A 22,616-nucleotide genomic window follows, 5' to 3' on the forward strand; every position below is an offset into this window, starting at 1 on the left:
AATAACCACACCATCATAGTAATCTGATTCATTTAGATCTTTTTTATACAGTTCTTCTGTGTATTCTTTCCATCTCTTCTTGATCTCTTTAGCATCTACTAGGTCTCTGTCATTTTTAATCTTTTATTGTGCCCATCTTTTGGCAGAAAGCTCCCTTGATGTTTCCAATTTTCCGGAAGAGATCTCTAGTCTTTTCCCTTTTGTTGTTTTCTTCTGTTATTAAACACTGTTCATTGAAGAAGGCCTTCTTGTCTCTTCCAGCTATTTTTTGAAACTGCATTTAATTGGGTGTACCTTTCCCTCTCTCCCTTGCTTTTCGCTTCTCTTCATTCTTTGGCTATTCATAAAGCCTCCTCAGATAACCACTTGGCCTTCTTGCTTTCCTTTTTCTTTGGGATGGTTTTGTTCACTGCCTCCTGTACCATATTACAGACCTCTGTCCATAGTTCTTCTGGCACACTGTTAACTAGGTCTAGTCCCTTAAATCTGTTCATTACCTCCACTGCAAATTCATACAGGATTTGATATAAGTCATACCTGGCTAGCCTAGTGTTTTTCCCAGTTTTCTTTAGTATAAGCCTGAATTTTGCTATAAGAAACTGATGATCTGAGCCACAGCCAGCTCCAGGTCTTGTTTTTGCTGACTGTATACAGCTTCTCCATCTTCAGCTACAACGAATGTAATCGATTTGATTTTGGTATTGACCACTTGGTGATGTCCATGTGTAAAGTTGTCTCTTGTGTTGTTGAAAAAGAGTATTTGCTATGACTAATGCATTCTCTTGGCAGAATTCAGTTAGCCTTTGCCCTGCTTCATTTTGTTCTGCAAGGCCAAGCTTGCCTGTGACTCCAGATTTATCTTGACTTCCTACTTTTGCATTCCAATCCCTGATGATGAATAGAACATCTTTTTTAGGTGTTAGTTCTAGGAGGTCTCTTAGGTCTTCATAGAACTAACCTACTTCAGCCTCTTCAGCCATCAGTGGTAGGGGCATAGACTTGGATTACTATGATGCTGAATGACTTGCCTTGGAAATGAGCCAAGATCATTCTGTCATTTTTAAGGTTGCACCCAAGTACTGTATTTCAGACTCTTTTGTTGACTATGAGGGCTACTCCGTTTCTTCTAAGGGATTCTTGCCCACAGTAGTAGATATAATAATCATCTGAGTTAAATTCACCCATTCCCATCCCATTTTAGTTCACTGATTCCTAGGATGTCGGTGTTCACTCTTAGCATCTCCTGCTTGACCACTTCAATTTTCCTTGATTCATGGACCTAACATTCTATTCTAGGTTCCTGTGCAATACTGTCCTTTGCAGCATTGGATTTTACTTTCGTCACCAGACACATCAACAGCTTAGTGTCTTACCACTTTAGCCCAGCTGCTTCATTCATTCTGGGGCTATTGGTAATTTTCCTCCGCTCCTCCCCAGTAGCGTATTGGACACCTTCAGGCCCAGGGGGACTCATCTTGGGTGTCATATCTTTTTGGCCTTTTATACAGTTCATGAAGTTCTCATGGCAAGTATACTGGGTGGTTTGCTATTCCCTCCTCCAGTGGATCACGTTTTGTCAGAATTCTCTGCTATGACCCATCTGTCTTGGGTGGCCCTGCACAGCATGGCTCGTAGCATCATTGAGTTACGCAAGCTTCCTCGCCACAACAAGGCAATGATCCGTGAAGGGGTATACAAAGGTAGTTGGAATAAATCCAGACTCTGAAGAGGATGAGTACTTTTACTTGGTGCTAAAAAGACAGGCTGCTTCATAGTGTCCTTGGTCTTGCTGCAATAGAAGGTGGCTGGCTGGTGTTATTAGAAAAAGGCTTGGAGTATCACTTTTGTCTTTTTTGGATGTTTGTATCAGTGAACTGAGAGTATCTTCAATAGCATCCTCTTCACGTGCTGTGATTCTGGCGGCAGTGGTGATAATCATGGAAGTAGGTCTGTTCTGAGCATCTCTGCAGCAGTGGCAGAGCATCCCTTGTCTCCATGGGCACCTTGTCTGTGTTGTTCCTCTCCCTCTGAGCACGGCAGCTGCTGGCACGGACGGTACGTGGCACTCTCACTACAGCCCTTCTCTTCCTCTTCCTGTGATTGTTAGCTGAAACCAAGAGTTAAGGTCAAGAAATGTTTATAGCTCTGACTGAAGTCTGTAGATGATCTTAGGTTTTACTTAAGCAAGTTTTGAGAGTGATTTGACAAGTACTGACTGACTGAATTTGTCTCAAAGATCTGAGTTTCAAAGATCTGTGAAAGGAACCAGCTCAGCACAGCCACCAGCTGGTGCCGCTGCCCAGAGACACATCTGGTTAGAAGTGGGAGGACCGTGATCCTGAGCACATGCGTTTGCCAGGGCTCCCACAGCAAAGGACCACTAACTGGGTGGCGTACACAGCAGAGATGGATTGTCAGATTGTTGACAGACTGTCAGATGACACCCTCCTGAGGGCTGATGACAAAGGGTTGTTCATACCTGCTGCCTCGTTTCTGGGGTTTTGCTGGCACTCTTTGGCTCCCCTTGGCCTCTTGGAACCACCACCCTGATCTCTGCCTTCATCTTCACATGATGTTCCTCCTGTATGTTTGTCTGTTTCCAAATTTCCCACTTTACAAGGATACCAGGTACTTAAGGCTCATCCCAGTAACCTCATTTTAACTTGATTATAATCCTCTGTGAAGATCCTATCTCCAAATAAGGCAACATTCTCAGGTACTGGGAATTAGGGCTTCACCATATGAATTTTAGGGGGACACAGTTCAACACATAACACTAAAGAAGTGTTGACACTGTGTGCCCCCCAGCCCCTGTCCCGCAGCTCCACCTGCGTTAGCTGAGGTGTTACTGATGGTACGCGTGCTCAGCTTGTTGACTGAGTTGTGTTAGTAGGATGTCTGTCTTGTTCAGAATGAAACCGAAAGGAATAATGCTGTGATGAGTGGGATTCCTCCTCCGCAGCCCGCTGGCCCCCATCCTTGCTCCACCCCCTCCCCTCACCTCTGCTGGTCTGACCCTCCCGGAAGTGGGCCTGAGGGCTCGGGGAATAGCACTGTGATGAGCAGGATTCCTCCCCCTCGCCTCTGCTGGTCTGAGCCTCAGGGAAGCAGGCCTGGAGGGCTCTGGGAATAGCACTGTGATGAGCGGGATTCCTCCCCCTCACCTCTGCTGGTCTGACCCTCCCGGAAGCAGGCCTGAGGACTTGGGGAGAAGCCCGCTGGGATGTTTTCACTCAGTGGAGGTGCCCCTGGCTGGCAGATGCGGTTCTTGGGGAGCTTCTCCCCCGCCAGTCTCTGGATGCCTGGGGCCTCCCCCTGCTGGCCCTCGTGCTCCACTCTCTCCAATCCAGTCCAGTCCAGTTCAGTTCAGTCGCTCAGTCGTGTCCGACTCTCTGCGACCCCATGGACCGCAGCACACAGGGCCTCCCTGTCCATCGCCAGCTCCCGGAGTCTACCCAGACTCGCGTCCATCGAGTCGGTGATGCCACTCCCTTGGCCTCCGCTGTGGAATGTCCCACCTCTCTGCTGGGTCTCTCCACCCCTCTGTGCAGAAATCTGCGAAGCTATCTTTTAATGCAGCCCCGTGCTGGCAGTGTTCATGGGGCCTGATTAGGTCCATGGGAAACAAGCATCTTTGTGGTCGCTGGAAACAGGAACCGACTCCCAGAGCAGCCTCTCTAAGCCCTGCTGACAGGCAGAGACAGCTCACCCGCGCTGCCTCTCGCCCTTAGAGTCACTCTTCAGACCTGAGTCGATCTCAGTGTTTGTCCCTGGGCCTGCTCTTCAGGGGACTCCGTTGGACCCTTTCCAGCTTGGCTTGAGGGTGAGGGCTCATGTTCCCCTCTTTTCCTCCATGGGCAGAGGCGGGGGTGGACACACGTCACACTTTCCAATAGCATACCCTCCTTGGGCCTGTACACCTTCTTTTGTCTTGTTTTAACTTGATGTTTTTGTACTTTTTTGGCATGAGATACATAGATGACATATAACATACTAGTTTCTGGTATACAACATAATGATTTGATATTTGTCTGTATTGCACAATGATCACAATAATTAACATCTATCATAATATATAAGAATTTATATAACATCTGTCATCATATTTAGTTACAATTTTTTTTCTTATGATGAGAACTTTCCAGATCTATTCTTTTAAAAACTTTCAACTATACAGTGTGATATTAACTATAGTCACCGTGTGTTTTACACTACATCCCCATGGTTGAGTTATTGTATAACTAGAAATTGGTACCTTTGACCCCCTTCACTCATGTCACCCACCCTCCACATCTTTACAACTTCTGCTCCTCAGAGGCAGGGGAGACGGAAGGGCTAACGCAGCAGAGCCTCACTCTTTCCAAGCCCTGCGTGGGTGGTCTGTTCTGCCGACATCTCTGCAGCTGATGGCTGTACCTCGCCATGGAGGACCTGGCAGTCGCTGAACAGCTAAACACTTTTGGGAGAGGGAAGACACCCACACATCCAGGTGGGATGGTCTCATTTGTAGAGAAGCACAAATGACCATTCACTTATATTATAGACACGGGGGTTGACTCACTGAACGTGAGCTCTGAGCTTGAAGAGAGCATCCTTGCATTGCACTTAACACATTTAAACATCACAGAACACACCTTAACATAAAACTTATTTGCCTGTTTGGTCAGGCAAAATTTGTAGAAAAGTTTAGGTGCTTAGTCATTTCTTTAACACATTTGGATTTTTTTAACAAAGAACTAACCTGATAGCTCCCTGTTTTTGCCCATGTGACTTTGTACAGTGTCTGTGAAGAATATCTTATTATGGCTGGGAGAAGAGAGTAGGCTGTGTGTGTGTGTGTGTGTGTGTGTGTGTAATCCAAAAGCAGCATTGTGTTCATTGTTCCACTCTGCAGAGACCATTCTGTTCTAAAGATATGATATAAACGATGGTTCTCAGCTGTATTTAATTTCACTATAATAGAATTCATTCAGTAGATTAAAATAATAGGTGATTATTTCAATGCTAAAAGTATATTACTTATATTTATAGAGCATTTTAATTGATTAATAAAAGATTAGTTCAAGTTCATAGAGAAGGTAATGGCGACCCATTCCAGTACTCTTGCCTGGAAAATCCCATGGAAGGAGGGGCGTGGTAGGCTGCAGTCCATGGGATCTCGAAGAGTCGGACACGACTGAGCGACTTCACTTTCACTTTTCACTTTCAGGCATTGGAGAGGGAAATGGCAACCCACTCCAGTGTTCTTGCCTGGAGAATCCCAGGGATGGAGGAGCCTGGTGGGCTGCCGTCTATGGGGTCTCACAGAGTCAGACATGACTGAAGCGACATAGCAGCAGCAGCAGTTCAAGTTCATAGCATTTCTATCATCTACTTGAATAATTATAATTTATTAGTCTATATAATACAGAAGTTTTTGTAGTATCACCAGTGCAATGGACATGAACTTGGGCAAATTTCAGGAGGTGGTGAGGGACAGGGGGGCCTGGCGTGCTTCAGTCCATGAGGTCACAAAGAGTCAGACATGACTGGGCTTCTGAACAACAACAACATAATATAGAAGTACTGATTCCTTTTGTCTTTTTTAAAAATCAGATAATACTCAGTGGAAGAGATCACACAATAAAGACCCAGAGTTCAGAAAAGGTGATAGGAATTTAAATAGTAAAAGCTGATAGCCAGATAAGAAGCACTATCAAAACCAGCCTGTAAAGCTGAAAATAAATATTTGAATTCTTTGAATAAAAAATCCAGAATAACTGTGAAAGATGGGGTGATAGTACCTGAAGTCATCGCTTTTGGGTGTGACAGGGACCGTGCAGGCCTGATGCTGCTGTCACTGGAGAAGGCAGGCCAGGGGTGAGTTCTTTCCACTCTGGTTCTTGGCCAGAGAGAGTGAAATGAGAAAATGCAGGCAACATAGCAAACTACTAAATCTGCAGACACAAATAAAGAAATAAATTGCAACCAGTCAGTCCTAAAGGCAGTCAACCTTGAATATTCATTGGAAGGACTGATGCTGAAGCTCCAATACTTTGGCCACCTGATGCAGAGAGCTGACTTATTGGGAAAGACCCTGATGCTGGGAAAGATTGAGGGCAGAGGAGAAGGGGGCGGCAGATGATGAGATGGTTGGATAGTATCACCAACTCAGTGGACATGAGTTTGGCAAACTCAGGGAGACAGTGGAGGTCAGAGGAGCTGAACAACAACAATAGGGCAAGGAGAGATTTTTGATTCCCTGGATAGTATATAGTAAGATAGAATTTATTATGCTTTCCTCGTAGCTCAGACAGTAAAGAATCTGCCTGCAATGCGGGAGACCCAGGTTCAATCCCTAGGATGGGAAGATCCCCTGGAGAAGGGCATGGTTACCACTCCAGTATTCTTGCCTGGAGAATTCCATGGACAGAGGAGCCTGGCGGGCTACAGTCCATGGAGGCACAAAGAGTTGGATGCGACCGAGCAACTAACATACATTTATTTAGTAAATTATAAATAACTAAAGTATCTTTAGTTGTAAGTATCAGTTAGGTTATGGTGTCACAATGAAGATAGAGTATGAAAAAATATTAAGACAGAAATGTTTGCTTTTGGCCATAGGGCATTTTATACATAGATATTTAGTATTTTTTTTTTTGGTAATAGTGCTAACTTATTTCCAGTTGTTTATTTTAGATTAACATCAATGGTTTCCCCTTATAAAATTGGCTTTTGCATATTTTAAGCTTTCCAAAATATTTTTAGAAATATGTTTCCAACGACGGAAAATTATTATCACCCCTATGAGATTTCCAACCAACCATGTTCTGCAGTGTTATTTCACTTCCTAATGTGTCATGGGAAGTTGGTTTTACTCTTATAAAGAATGTCCCGCTTACGCTCATGTCCACTTCAGGCCGTTAGAAGCATGCAGCTACTGTTTGTCCTCAAAGCTTTTTGGAAGAATGTGGCAGAGAAACTTTAAACTTTAAAAACCCTTTTTGTATGCATTGGTGTAATAATCTTTTCAACTAATATTTGTGACACGGAGTATGGAATATTCAGACGGAGGTGGTTAAGACACTGTCCCTGTACTGAAAGAGCTCCGTCTTCTGGTGGGGTCTCCTTCCCCCCACCCCGCCCCACCATGTGGTCACAAAGATTCCTAGCTGTGTGTGAAAGCAGGCTTGGTCCTTGTGAATCTGTTCCTGTTTTGAGACGTGTTATGGCTTATTGCTCTGTACTGCGGAGTATTCACAGACCAAGTCCCTTTCGTGCTGCCGTGTTTGTTAGGCCTTTTCCTTTGTATGTGGCCATGAAAGGCAGTGAAGTGGGAGCTTGATTATCCGAGTCACAGCTCTTGCTTTTCTTCATCTTCTCATAGACGCACAGGAGCATCACAGCCATAGAAATGAATCTTCCAACCCCAATGTGCAACCATCAGCCACCACCACCTTGAAACCCAAGGGAAAATCATCAGAAACTAGAGATTCCTCAGCCTCACATAATGGGACAGCCACCACCTCGAAACCCACTGCAACATCTAAAATGATAACACCAGTGGTCTCAACAAATACGACTTCCACCACATTAAGGACAACAAAGGTTTCACAAAATACATCCCAGGTATCAATATCCACAGTGACCACAGCCCACAATAGTTCGATGACATCTGTTTCTTCATCAGTAACAGGTATGTATAAAATGGACCTATTTTTTCCTATGCTGAAAAATAGTTGTTAAAATGCCACATTTATATCATTCCATTCTGCAAAATGTAGAAATTTAGGCAATTATTTCTCATTTCCTATATAATTAGTTGTAGAGATCTGGAAAAGAGTTGATGTACTAACTATCTTGTTCCTTTAAGAAATTAGCTTCCAACTTAATTATGCCAAATAATGACTGTATAAGATCCATCTGTAAATAACTAAATTATCCTAACGGAATTTTATTTTGCATGATTTGAAAACTTGTCATACCTTTAATTTTTTGTACCTCACTCTAGAAGAGAATTAGGTAGGGTCAGTCTCCATGATTTCTAAACCTAAATCATGGTGAACTTCGGTTTTAATCCACTTGTGCCATAAAGATATTTTTTAATGGTATTAGATATAGTCACATATATATTATTAGTCTCAGCACTCTTTTTTTTCGTTTGTTTAAAATATAATACCTGTAAAACCTGGAATTCAAAAACCTTAAAATTCTCTTTTAAGTTATCCAAAGTTGAACTTCTCTTTAAAAGCTGCTGATTACATTTATCAAAACAAATATCAGACTTTATGGTTTCTTTTTTGTGTTTTTATATACTTTTATTCTGAATAGTTTCTCTTCTTTATTACTACAATTTATGTATTGACTTCACAAAATTAAAATAGTTAAAATTCACAATTTGTTCAAAAGGAGAAATTTCAGTTAGAAACATTTACTCAAATTGGATCCAGTTTCAGGATTACAACTGTTACCCAGACATGTTTTGTATAGGGCATGAACTCTTAAAGAGAATTCATAAAAGAATTCCCCAAATCTTGCTGCCTTGGATGGTTTTGGTAGACCATCCAAGTCCAATCTCGCATTAGTGGGGGTTTCTGTAATAAGGGATGTATTGGGTCAGCTGAAGAAAACTAAAACCAGGCAGTCACTAGACACAAACTCAACTAGAGAGCAGCTTCATGTCCTTCTCGTCCCCAAGTCAGAATGCTTATACAGAAATTCAGAATGGTTTAGCTTATTACAATGTATTTTAAAAGCACTAAAACCTATTTTTTGTTTTGTTTTCTTCTAGTCACAGCAACTATTATTTCTAAGGAAAATAAAGGATCAAAATTTGATACTGGCAGCTTTGTTGGTGGTATTGTATTAACACTGGGAGTTTTATCTTTTCTTTACATTGGATGCAAAGTGTATTATTCAAGACGAGGCATTCGGTATAGAACCATGTAAGTTTTGATTGGCCAGGACTTTTATTATTATTAGTTCTTCATTTAAATATCATGACAAAATTTAAGAGTAGAGCCAATGTTCATCTTAGGCATTAATAATTCATAGATTTATGAGTTATATTCCTATTAATCCTTTATGCCTAAAGCAAATTGGGTACAAGCTCGTGATTATAATTATTTGCAAATGAAAATGGATGTATATACCTGTAAACCTGATTGTATTTTGTTAGTGTGCCATCCTTTTTCTTTTTCTAACCGGAGACCCAGGTTTACTCAGCCCTTTTCACACGCTCACACCTCTCATCACAGGAAATACCGCATCAGGTCCTGAGGCTACTGACCCAGTGCTGCGGACAAATACAAGACGCACTAAAATAGCATCCCCGATAAAAACATGTTTGCTTTCTGTGACAAAATAAAGAAATTCTGACAGCCTCATTTTCCCTGATAATGTGTTGTTAGTATAATATATATTATCAGTTAATCTGTAGTAAAACCATCTTTTCAGGTGAGCTTTATCGACAAGTCCTCAACAACAAACCATGTCATTCTATAGATCTGATGGTTTTTAGAGGTATCATCTCCCAATTTTTGTTACTCCAACAAAGTCCTTTTGGTTTTTCTTTTGAGTCTTATATGTACAAGAGTGAATTTATTATTTTGATTGTTAATGTATATATAAAATAAATACCATAGAACAGATGGCATTTTCCAAAATTTAAGTTGTCATATGTCAATACATATGTGTCCCATAGAGTTTCCGTGTCAGAAACATTTGGGAAGTACTGATTGAGCACAGTAAAATTCTGTAAGTCTTTGATATGTTGATGTACATTTTGAATTTCTAGGAGGAAAATATAATATCAAAATAAGTCTCAGATTTTTCATTGAACTGAGAAAACCAGACTTTAAAAAATATTTAAATTGGAACTTACCTTCCATGTATAGTAGCCATCATATCAAACTTACTTTAAAAGAATTATCAAGGTGGTGTTTTGTCAGATTAAAGCACATTCAGAAACATTCATTCTTTCCTCTTGTAACTCAGCCTGTAAAAGAAGAAAAAAAAAAGGAAACTAACTAAATCAAGTTAATTCTAAAAATGCTTTAACATTTGAAATATTTTTTAAAACCACTCTGTTCCTAGAAATATTTATCATCTGGGGTTTTTTGGGTAAATTTCACCAGTTAAACAGAAGGCACATTTTGATTAAATTTAATACATCTCCTTTTTTATAATATCAATATTTATTGATATTCTTGAGACTGTAAAACTATGAAGGAATTAAATTTAAGTGTGCTGTTTTCGTTTTAAAGTGCCTTAGCTCCGAAGTTTGTAGTTTTAGCTTTACGGGCCAGCTTCCTTGTCACACGTGCATGACCACATGCTGCTGCATGCCCTGTGGAGGACGTCAGGCCCAGAGTCCCCATAGCGGAAAGGGAACTGGGCAGTGTATGAGGCAGTATGACTCTAGAAGAAGTCTTATTCATATCACAACCAGTAGCTGGTAAAAACACCTTATTTAGTTGAGTCTCAGAGCACATTTTTGTCTTTGTGTTTTTCCACATTTTAGCACCTCCGAAGTGGACGTATCTCACAGTCTCTGGGATGAGAAAGCGTTGTGCTGCAGTTTAATTGGCCATGTTTTTCTTAGTGCTACACTTTTTTTTAAAGTGTATTTTACAGCCAGTTGTTCCTTTGAAGTTATAAATAATGACATTCCATAAATAAAGACTTACTATTTTCCCATTAAGGAAACTGAGACCAGTATCTAGTAATTATGAGCATTTCTACTTTCCATTTATTGGATAATAGCACTGATTAAAGTGTTAGCTGCTGTGTTTCTTAGAGTTGCATGGATAGACAATGGAGTGATGTGGTAAGAGATGGGGTTGGGGCAGACAGACTTAAATTTGAGTCTGGTTCTACTGTTGACTAGCAGGGTGCCTACCTACATTTATGTAAATGATGTAGCACAGTGTATAGTAGTCAAGATGAGAGTCCACATGCTTACATGCTTGCTTAGCTTCTGATCTTCTGCAAAATGGAATTGATTGGTTAAATACGTAACATTATACATACATATACACACACACATTTTTTTTTTCAGTGCCCTCCCTCTGCTTAGGGCTACTGTGGTGGCTGAATGAGACATGGGTGTAAAGTCTAGCATAACTCCTTATACTTGGCACATAGTAGATGCTCATGAAATGATTGTTCTTGTTATTTTCTTTTTTTTTCTTTTTTTTTAACTTTACAATATTGTGTTTGTTTTGCCATACATTGACATGAATCCACCATGGGTGTACTTGTGTTCCCCTTATTTTCTTTATTAAAGAGGGTTATAATAGCCAGTTGATGAAAAGTCACATAGCCAGTGTAGAGCAGAGATTTGAGTGTAGATCCATTTTGCAACCTGAATACACTGCTTGAATCCTTAACCACTACAGTATACCAGGTACTTTTGCATAAGAAAACACAAAGTAATGACAGTTTTGATTCTGAAGCTTGAAATTATTCATTACTTAAAAATATGAACTATAAGTATTTTGACACAAATATAAAACATAAAGTAATTTTAACTTTTGATTTATTACAGTGATGAACATGATGCCATCATTTAAGGGACTCCAAGAACCAATGGAAAGAAGAGTGATACAGCCCTATCAACTAATTTTGATTTATTACTTTAATACAGTATTCTCTTCTTGAAAATAGAATAAACAGGCCATGCATATAATATACAGTGTATTATATAAATATGTAAAGATTCCTCATGATTATTAAAGGAAAAAGGGTTTGGTTTGGGGGTTTTTAATGAACATATGGAGCATATAGTTAGTGCCATGGGATTGTATTCAGTTTTAGAATATACATAGTAAGACAGACAAGTCCAGGCTTCCTTTTCTGTGGCACTGGTCACCTGGGCCAGTAACTGGAAGGCATCATCACTGAGGGGCATAGTGCCATCTGCTTATACAAAGAAGGAGCTTGTCTTAGCACTAAGGATTTTGATGTCTTTGTTAGTCACACAAAGAATCTCAGTGCTATTAACAGCTGGATATATCCTAATTACCATTGCCACATAGCAGAAATTATATGAATAAGCCACGTCTTAAGCATAATTTTAGTTTATTGTCTCTTCAGAAAGCATCAATATTTTATATATTTAAAGTTTGTTATTTTGTTTAGAACAAAATACATGCCCTCCCCCACCAAAAAAAAAATGAAAACTAGAAACAGTATCTGGGCTTAGCTTTGTTAGAGAACCATTGGAGAGCTTGTATTTTTCTTTTGCGCTTTCAATAGCAGTTGATGTAACTGCCTTTTTTTCCCTCTGTAATTGCAGTGTTTAACATAATAATGTTTTAAAGACTTAGTTGTTAGTATTAAATAATTAGATTATTTGCTACTGTGAGAACACTGTCACCACTGGAAATTGCTTTATTTCATGTTCAGTTGTTAATTCTGTATTTAGTGAATATTTTGAACAGATATAGAACTGCTTTCAATGTTTAGAAATGGTTAACATAATGTAAACAGACCTAGCTTTAAAAAAAAAACCACAACACACATTTAGATGGTTTCCCCAGCAACAGTTAGCGCTCTTTGGTCCAAATGAGAGGTAAATGCTGGTTTGTCAAGCCGGGGGCTGTGGGACCCCCTCGGGCTACTAGACCTGTAGGTGCCCTCCGTCAGTGTCACTCAGAGATGTGGGGAAATAGCATTTTTACACTAAAACAACAACGTGTTTTGGAATAAATTCTTACACAGTTTTAAAGCAGGAGTTTTTAAGACAGGACCTTCCTGCTTCCATATTTGGGTCTTCTCTAGACTATTCTTCTCCCCTGCTGAGGAGGAGGCACTTTCAGATGTATTATGTTAATGGAGAGAAAAAGCATAATATTGTAAAGACAGCAGTATTAGCCAACATATTTTGGAGTGTTTTCAGCTTTACAGTTTATATTCCAGCACTCAAAACTCAGGGTCAGGTTTTAACAAAAGAGATACTTAGTCATACTATGTACTAACATATTGTTTCTTCTATCTTAGATGGTCAAAGTAAATCACACCAATTTCTGACAGCCCAGAAATGAGCTAAGAAGTCCTAATAAATGTGTATGTACATTTAAGAGGAATTAAATGTAACTTTTGTGCAGAGAATCAAGAATTCTGATATGAAAGGATCATTTCTACTCACTGTGTATTATGGCCAACTGACATGATGAATAATAAGAATTATACAAAATATGGATGTGACAGGATGGATGGATGTTACACATGCAGTGTGGAAGGAGTATTATGAAACATGAGTTTGCTAATGCATTAGTTTGAAAAGAGATGTGGGCTGATAGATAAGTTTTATGTTACTAACTTATCCATAACTGGTCTTTTAACCACTGCTTCATTTCTTTGCAAAATATACTGAAGACACATTTTATAGTAAAGAAGCCTTTTTAACCTTAACTTGTCTTCTGAATTCTTGATATTTCAGTGCTTCAAGTCAGTCAGAACTTTGTAGACAGGCCTGAAATTTTCTTGAATACTTGTTTCTTAGCACTTTGAAAATATATAAAACCACTTTTTAAGTACTGAATGTCATTTTTTGCCTTTAAAATTTCCTGTGCTTGGGTTTGAAATAATTTAGTTGTGTCTTTTTCTGTATATAAGTTGTATAATTTGTTACTTTCAAATATCAGTACTTCAATCAGGTTTTGGGGTTTGGGGTATTTTTTTGGTTATATGCAAAAAATAAGGGAAACAGCTATATAAACCAGTATTTCACTTTGGAGCACATTTCCTGAGCATAAATTTATCTTCCTCATTATGTTTACTTCAGCAACTGTTCAGTTTCATTTGCATTCTTTAAGAATGTATTTACTTGAAGATAAAAGCAATTCAAATGTATGTTTAAATATTAGGTAGAATTCAACCTACAATTTTAAATTTCCTTGGATAGTCCATAAAATGAATAATTCAAATACAGTTAATGAGAGCAGGCAAAACTAGAGTGATAATTTTGTATTTTTCAGGAAAAAAATATAAAGCAAATTTCTGTTACATTTTTTCTTTTATAATGACCAACTTTTGGTATTTCTTTGTTACTGAGATCTATTTTTAGAATAAAATTTTGTTCTTTATCCAAGAGTAGTGTGTGGTTTTGCTTCATTTTTATCAAACTCAGGAGAAACTAACAGAAAATGCCCACAGTGAAAAGGCAGATTGTTGTGTGGTTGCCTGTAAGCGTGTTACAGTGGATCCTGTCCCAGATCTCCAGGGTGGAGCCCAGCAGTCTTAGCAATCCTGTCAGGTGATTCTGAACACCAGAGTCTGAGAGGCACTGCTCAGATTTTCACTTAAAGCCACTTATTTATTCTTCTAGGTAGAATCTTTAAAACAAGTATATCCGTTGTAGAAATTTTAAAATTACCATTCCTGATAATATAAATCAGCTGCAAATGTATTAACATGTGGTTTTTCAACACTTTTTCTTTACAACTGGATATAATTTAACTATATTGAAAGGATGACTTGGCTTCCCAGGTGGCGCTAGTGGTAAAGAACCACCTTCCAATGCAGGAGACTTAAGAGATAGGGGTCCCACCCCTGGGCGGAAAGATCCCCTAGAGGAGGGCATGGCAGCCCGCTCTAGTACCTTACCTAGAGAATCACATGGACAGAGGAGCCTGGCGGGCTACAGTCCATAGAGTTGCAGAGTCAGACACAACTGAGCGACTTACCATACATGCAAGGAAGACTTAAATATATATTGTTACAGAATAACCAAGGGGAAAAGGTGGAGTCTGCAGAAAATTCTTTATATAATAAAAAGTACTCCTACAGTAATATTTGTACATAATTCTTCCTCCTTCCGCATCATTACTTTGGCTTCACTCTGGGCAGAGTTATGCCTGCAGCAACATCAGGCTTGAATATGTGTCTTATTTAGGTTAACAATTGTATGAGTGTAGATACAATAAACATCACATCTGTTGAGGAAAAAAATGACTTTTTAAGGTTCAGCTAATTATGTTTTTAAAAATTTAAGTATCTTATACATACAAAAAAAATGCTGAGTGTCATCACCAAGATGGCAACATAGATTGTTCCTAACTTCCCCACACCCCACTCACAAGAAGCACAGCTAACAACTGTTGTGCACCAAGAGAAGCCTGGAACACAGGAGTGAAGCTGAAGCATCCCCTCGCACCACAGACACCAACAAAGACCACATTTCAAAGGCACAGAGGAGGGGCTACATGGTGACTCACTGCCCCTCACCAGGCCAGCACCGCGCCATACCAAGGTCTCCCCTGAGCTTGGAGTCACCCCAGGTGGGAGAGAGAGCCCAGAGTGCACATCCAGTTCCCCCAGCACTGCGGGTCACTTCTTTGGGGCACCCACTCGTGTCACCCCAGGGGAACTGCAAGGAAATCTGGGAGGCTTAACCACTGGGAATCCGACAGCAAAAAGGAGAAGGCTTGCGATAACCAGCACTCAGAGCATGGCAGATGAAGTCCGGCCAGCAACATGCAAGTGTTGCAGTCCCAGCAGATTTGCTCATCTGCAGAATCAAGTTGGTGACACAGTCTAACCTGGGAACTCAGTGCAGTGCAGGTCTGCCTGATTTGGGTCCCCAAAGAGATTTGGCAGCCCTGGAGCCTGGTCTACTCTCACCCCTGAAAGCTGAGGCATACCCTGGCCCACTGCTGAAATGGGAAAAATAGAAACATAACCTGCCAAACTGACTCAGAAGAAATAGGAAATTTGCACAGACCATTTATTAATAAGGAGCCTGAATGGGTAGTCAAAAATTTCCCAGCACTAAAAAGGCCAGGACCAAACAGCTTCACTGGAGTATTTTACAAAACACTGAAAGAAGAACTAAATCATTCTCAAAGCTCTTACAAAAAAAAAAAAAAGAGGAAAAAAAAGAGGAAGGAACACTCCCAAGTTCATTTTATGAGGCTTGCATTACTGTAACACCAAAGTCAGAAAAGGCCACTACCTGAAAAAAACCATAGGCCAATATCCCTGATGAATATAGTTGCAAAAATTCTTCATAGAATACTGGCAATCTGAATTCAGCAACACAAAAAAATGATCATTCACCATGATCAACTGGGACTTTTATTTCTAGGATGTAAGGATGGTTTAACATATGCAAATAATTCTGTGATAGATCACATTAATAGAATGAATGAAAAAAAAATCTCAACGACAGAAAAAGCATTTAAAAATTTCAACATCTGAAAACACAACAACCGAAAACCTATGGGACACTGTAAAAGCAATACTAAGGGGAAGGTTCATAGCAATACAGGCGTACCTCAAGAAACAAGAAAAAAATCAAATAAATCAACTAACTCTACACCTAAAGCAACTAGAGAAGGAAGAAATGAAAAACCCCAGGGTCAGTAGAAGGAAAGAAATCTTAAAAATTAGGGCAGAAATAAATGCAAAAGAAACAAAAGAGACCATAGCAAAAATCAACAAAACTAAAAGCTGGTTTTTCGAGAAGATAAACAAAATTGGCAAGCCATTAGCCAGACTCATCAAGAAACAAAGGGAGAAGAATCAGATCAACAAAATTAGAAATGAAAATGGAGAGATCACAACAGACTCCACAGAAATACAAAGGATCATAAGAGACTACTACCAACAGCTATATGCCAATAAAATGGACAACTTGGAAGAAATGGACAAATTCTTAGAAAAATATAACTTTCCAAAACTGAACCAGGAAGAAATAGAAGATCTTAACAGACCCATCACAAGCACGGAAATCGAAACTGTAATCAGAAATCTTCCAGCAAACAAAAGCCCAGGACCAGACGGCTTCACAGCGGAATTCTACCAAAAATTTAGAGAAGAGCTAACACCTATCCTACTCAAACTCTTCCAGGAAATTGCAGAAGATGGTAAACTTCCAAACTCATTCTATGAGGCCACCATCACCCTAATTCCAAAACCAGACAAAGATGTCACAAAAAAGGAAAACTACAGGCCAATATCACTGATGAACATAGATGCAAAAATCCTTAATAAAATTCTAGCAAACAGAATCCAACATCATATTAAAAAGATCATACATCATGACCAAGTGGGCTTTATCCCAGGAATGCAAGGTTTTTTTAACATCCGCAAATCAATCAATGTAATACACCACATTAACAAATTGAAAGAAAAAAACCATATGGTTATCTCAATAGATGCAGAAAAAGCCTTTGACAAAATTCAGCATCCATTTATGATAAAAACCTCCAGAAAGCAGGAATAGAAGGAACATATCTCAACATAATAAAAGCTATATATGACAAACCCACAGCAAACATTATCCTCAATGGTGAAAAATTGAAAGCATTTCCCCTAAAGTCAGGAACAAGGCAAGGATGCCCACTTTCACCACTACTATTCAACATAGTTTTGGAAGTTTTGGCCACAGCAATCAGAGCTGAAAAAGAAATAAAAGGAATACAGATAGGAAAAGAAGAAGTAAAACTCTCACTGTTTGCAGATGACATGATCCTCTACATAGAAAACCCTAAAGACTCTACTAGAAAATTACTAGAGTTAATCAATGAATATAGTAAAGTTGCAGGATATAAAATTAACACACAGAAATCCCTTGCATTCCTATACTCCAATAATGAGAAAACAGAAAGAGAAATTAAGGAAACAATACCATTCACCATTGCAACAAAAAGAATAAAATACTTAGGAATATATCTACCTAAAGAAACAAAAGACTTATATATAGAAAACTATAAAACACTGATGAAAGAAATCAAAGAGGACACAAACAGATGGAGAAATATACCGTGTTCATGGATTGGAAGAATTAATATAGTGAAAATGAGTATACTACCCAAAGCAATCTATAGATTCAATGCAATCCCTATCAAGCTACCAATGGTATTTTTCACAGAACTAGAACAAATCATCTCACAATTTGTATGGAAATATAAGAAACCTCGAATAGCCAAAGCAATCTTGAGGAAGAAGAATGGAACTGGAGGAATCAACCTGCCTGACTTCAGGCTCTACTACAAAGCCACTGTCATCAAGACAGTATGGTACTGGCACAAAGATAGAAATATAGATCAATGGAACAAAATAGAAAGCCCAGAGATAAACCCACGCACATATGGACACCTTATCTTCGACAAAGAAGGCAAGAATATACAATGGAGAAAAGACAATCTCTTTAACAAGTGGTGCTGGAAAAACTGGTCAACCACTTGTAAAAGAATGAAACTAGAACACTTCCTAACACCGTACACAAAAATAAACTCAAAATGGATTAAAGATCTAAACGTAAGACCAGAAACTATAAAACTCCTAGAGGAAAACATAGGCAAAACACTCTCCGACATAAATCACAGCAGGATCCTCCATGACCCACCTCCCAGAATATTGGAAATAAAAGCAAAAATAAACAAATGGGACCTAATTAAAATTAAAAGCTTTTGCACAACAAAGGAAACTATAGCAAGGTGAAAAGACAGCCTTCAGAATGGGAGAAAATAATAGCAAACGAAGCAACAGACAAACAATTAATCTCAAAAATATACAAGCAACTTCTGCAGCTGAATTCCAGAAAAATAAATGACCCAATCAAAAAATGGGCCAAAGAACTAAACAGACATTGCTCCAAAGAAGAAATACAGATGGCTAACAAACACATGAAAAGATGCTCAACATCACTCATTATTAGAGAAATGCAAATGAAAACCACAATGAGGTATCATTTCACGCCAGTCAGAATGGCTGCTATCCAAAAGTCTACAAGCAATAAATGCTGGAGAGGGTGTGGAGAAAAGGGAACCCTCTTACACTGTTGGTGGGAATGCAAACTAGTACAGCCACTATGGAGAACAGTGTGGAGATTCCTTAAAAAACTGGAAATAGAACTGCCATATGACCCAGCAATCCCATTGCTGGGCATATACTCCGAGGAAACCAGAATTGAAAGAGACGCGTGTACCCCAATGTTCATCGCAGCACTGTTTACAATAGCCAGGACATGGAAGCAACCTAGATGTCCCTCAGCAGACGAATGGATAAGGAAGCTGTGGTACATATACACAATGGAATATTACTCAGCCATTAAAAAAATACATTTGAATCGGTTCTACTGAGATGGATGAAACTGGAGCCCATTATACAGAGTGAAGTAAGCCAGAAAGAAAAACAACAATACAGTATACTAATGCATATATATGGAATTTGAAAGATGGTAACGATAACCCTATATGCGAGACAGAATAAGAGACACAGATGCATAGAACAATTTTATGGACTCTGAGGGAGAAGGTGAGGGTGGGACGTTCTGGGAGAATAGCTTTGAAACATGTATATTATCATATGTGAAACAGAACACCATTCCATGTTCGATGCATGAGACAAGGGCTCAGGGCCGGGGCAATGGGATGACCCAGAGGGATGGGATGGGGAGGGAGGTGGGTGGGGGGTCCAGGAAGGGGAACACATGTAAACCCATGGCTGATTCATGTCAATGTATGGCAAAAACTATTACAATGTTGTAAAGTAATTAGCCCCCAACTAAAATAAATAAATTTATTAAATAAATAAATAAATAAACTCAAAAAAAAAATTTCAACATCTGTTTATCTTAACATAATTGAAGGAATGTACCTCAACATAATAAAAAGTTATATATGACAGGCCCACAGCAAACATACTCACTAGTGAAAGGTTGAAAGCTTAGCCTCTAAGATCAAGAACAAAACAAGAGGGATGTCCCTGATGGTCAGGTGGATAAAATTCCATGCCCCCAATGCAGAGGGCCTGAGTTTGATCCCAGGTCAGGGAACTAGATCCTATATGCCAGAACTAATAGAGTTTGCAAGCTGCAACTAAAGACTCCTCATGCCTCAACGAAGGCTGACAATCCTCTGTGCTGCAGCTAACACCTGGTGCAGCCAAATAAATATTTTAAAACATATTTAAAAAAAAAAAAGGAACAAGACATGGTGCCCACTTTCACCACTCCTATTCAACATAGTTCCAGAAGTCCTAGCCAGAGCAATCAGGCAAGAAAAAGAAAAGGCAACAGAATTGGAAAGCAGGAAGTAAAACTGTCCCAGTTTGCAGATGACATGATTTTATATATAAGGAACTTAAAGATTCCATCAGAAAGCTTTTACTTTGTTAAATACAGACTATGGACAAAACATAAATCTTCTTTTAAAACGTATAGGGCGCACTGGGTCTTCATTGCTCCGTGCGGGCTTTATCTAGTTGAGGCGAGTGGGGGCTACACTCGAGTTGCCGTGCACAAGCTTCTTGTTGTAGATTCTCTCGTTACGGAGCACGGCTCTCGGGCTTGCAGGCCTCCGTAGTTGCAGCACACAGGCTCAGTAGTTGTGGCACATGGGCTTGGTCGTCCCACAGCATGTGGGACCCTCCCAGGTCAGGGATCAAACCTGTGTCCCCTGCATTGGAAGGCAGATTCCTAACCACTGTGCCATCAGGGAAGCCTGACCAAAAAGCTTCTAGATCTGTTCAACAAACTCAGTAAAGTTGCAGTTTACAAAATAAACATCAAAAACTAGTTTTTCTATACACCAATAATGAATTATTTGAAAAAGAGAAAAATGGTCCCACTTAAAATAGCATCAAAAACAAATACCTAGGAATAAATTTAATCAAGGAGATGAAAGATCTCCACTCTGAAATCATAAAAGAGTGGTGAAAGAAATAGAAGACACAAATAAATGGAAATATATCCTGGGTTGGAAGAATTAATATTGTTAAAACATCAATACTACCAAAAACCATTTAGAAATTCAGTGCAATCCCTACCAAGATTCAAATGGCATTTTTAACAGAGGTAGAAAAACAATCCAAAGGTTTAGATGGAACCACAAAGACTCTAAAGAGCTAAAGCAATCCTGAGAAAAAAGCAGGGCAGAGGCTAATAGAGTTCTGCCAAGAGAACACACTGGTCATAGCAAACACCCTCTTCCAACAACACAAGGGAAGACTTTACACATGGACATCACCAGATGGTCATTACTGAAATCAGATTCATTATATTCACAGTTGAAGATGGAGAAGCTCTGTACAGTCAGCAAAGAAAGACCGGGACCTGACTGTGGTTCAGATCATGAACTCTTTATTTCAAAATTCAGACTGAAATTGAATAAAGTAGGGAAAACCACTTGGCCATTCAGGTATGACCTAAATCAAATCCCTTATGATTATACAGTGGAAGTGAGAAATAGATTCAAGGGATGAGATCTGACAGACTGAGTGCCTGAAAAACTATGGAAGGAGGTTTGAAACACTGTATGGGAGGCAGTGATCAAGACCATTCCCAAGAAAAAGAAATGCAAAAAGGCAAAATGGTTGTCTGAGGAGGCCTTACAAATAGCTGAGAAAAGAAGAGAAGCTGAAGGCAAAGGAGAAAGAGCAAGATATATCTAACTGAATGCAGAGTTCCAGAGAATAGCAAGGAGAGAGAAGAAAGCCTTCTTAAGTGAACAGTGTGAAGAAGTAGCGGAAAACAATAGAATGAGAAAGACTAGAGATCTCCTCAAGAAAATTAGAGATACCAAGGGAACGTTTCATGCAAAGATGGGCTCAATAAAGGACAGAAACAGTAAAGACCTAACAGAAGCAGAACAGATTAAGAAGAGGTGGCAAGAATACACAGGAGAACTGTATAAAAAAGGTCTTACTCATCCGGATAACCAGGATGGTGTGGTCACTTACCCAGAGCCAGATATCCTGGTGTATGAAGTCAAGTGGGCCTTAGGAAGCATTACTACAAACAAAGCTAGTGGAGCTGAGCTATTTCAAATCCTAAAAGATGATGCTGCTAGAGTGCTGCGCTCAATATGCCAGAAATCTGGAAAACTCAGTGGCCACAGGACCAGAAAACGTCAATTTTCATTCCAATTCCAAAGAAAGGCAATGCCAAAGTATGCTCCAACTACCTCACAACTGCACTCATCTCACATGCTAGCAAGGTAATACTCAAAATCCTTTAAGCTAGGCTTCAACAGTACATGAATAGAAACTTCCAGATGTTCAAGCTGGATTTAGAAAAGGCAGAGGAACCAGAGATCAAATTACCAACATCCATTGGATCATGGACAAAGCAAGCGAGTTCCAGAAAACATCTACTTCTGCTTCACTGACTACACTAAAGTCTTTGTCGATCACAGCAAACTGGAAAAATTTTTAAGAGATTGGAATACCAGAACACCTTACATGCCTCCTGAGAAACTTGTATGTGGGTCAAGAAGCAACAGTTAGAACAAGACATGAAACAACGGACTGGTTCCAAATTGGGCAAGGAGTACATCAAGGCTGTATGTTGTCACCCTGCTTATTTAACTTATATGCAGAGTACATCATGCGAAATGCTGGGCTGGATGAATCACAGCTGGAATCAAGATTGTCAGGAGAAATATCAAAAACCTCAGATATGCAGATGATACCACCCTTATAGCAGAAAGAGAAGAAGAAGAACTAAAAAGCCTCTTGATGAAAGTGAAAGAGAAGAGTGAAAAAGCTGGCGAAAAGCTCAACATTCAGAAAACTAAGATCATGGCATCTGGTCCCATCACTTCATGGCAAATAGATGGGGAAACAATGGAAACAGTGACAGACTTTATTTTCTTGGGCTTCAAAATCACTGGGGATTGTGACTGAAG

General features: G+C 39.5%; 1 protein-coding gene across 1 annotated transcript in view; it reads left to right on the forward strand.

Moving 5' to 3' along the window:
• The window catches only part of TMEM123 (transmembrane protein 123), a 91,576-nt gene extending 77,502 nt beyond the window's left edge, over positions 1-14,074 (forward strand). The window contains exons 13-15 of the mRNA XM_081538045.1: positions 7,367-7,675; positions 8,771-8,924; positions 11,528-14,074. Of these exons, the coding sequence (XP_081394171.1) occupies positions 7,367-7,675; positions 8,771-8,924; positions 11,528-11,552 (488 nt within the window). The 3' untranslated portion in view covers positions 11,553-14,074. The remainder of the gene's footprint in view (positions 1-7,366; positions 7,676-8,770; positions 8,925-11,527) is intronic.
• Positions 14,075-22,616: the final 8,542 nt, after the last annotated feature.

The sequence above is a fragment of the Giraffa tippelskirchi genome, chromosome 11 (genome assembly GCF_054371585.1).
Source record: "Giraffa tippelskirchi isolate mGirTip1 chromosome 11, T2T-mGirTip1v1.2.pri, whole genome shotgun sequence".
Classification (NCBI taxonomy): Eukaryota; Metazoa; Chordata; class Mammalia; order Artiodactyla; family Giraffidae; genus Giraffa; species Giraffa tippelskirchi.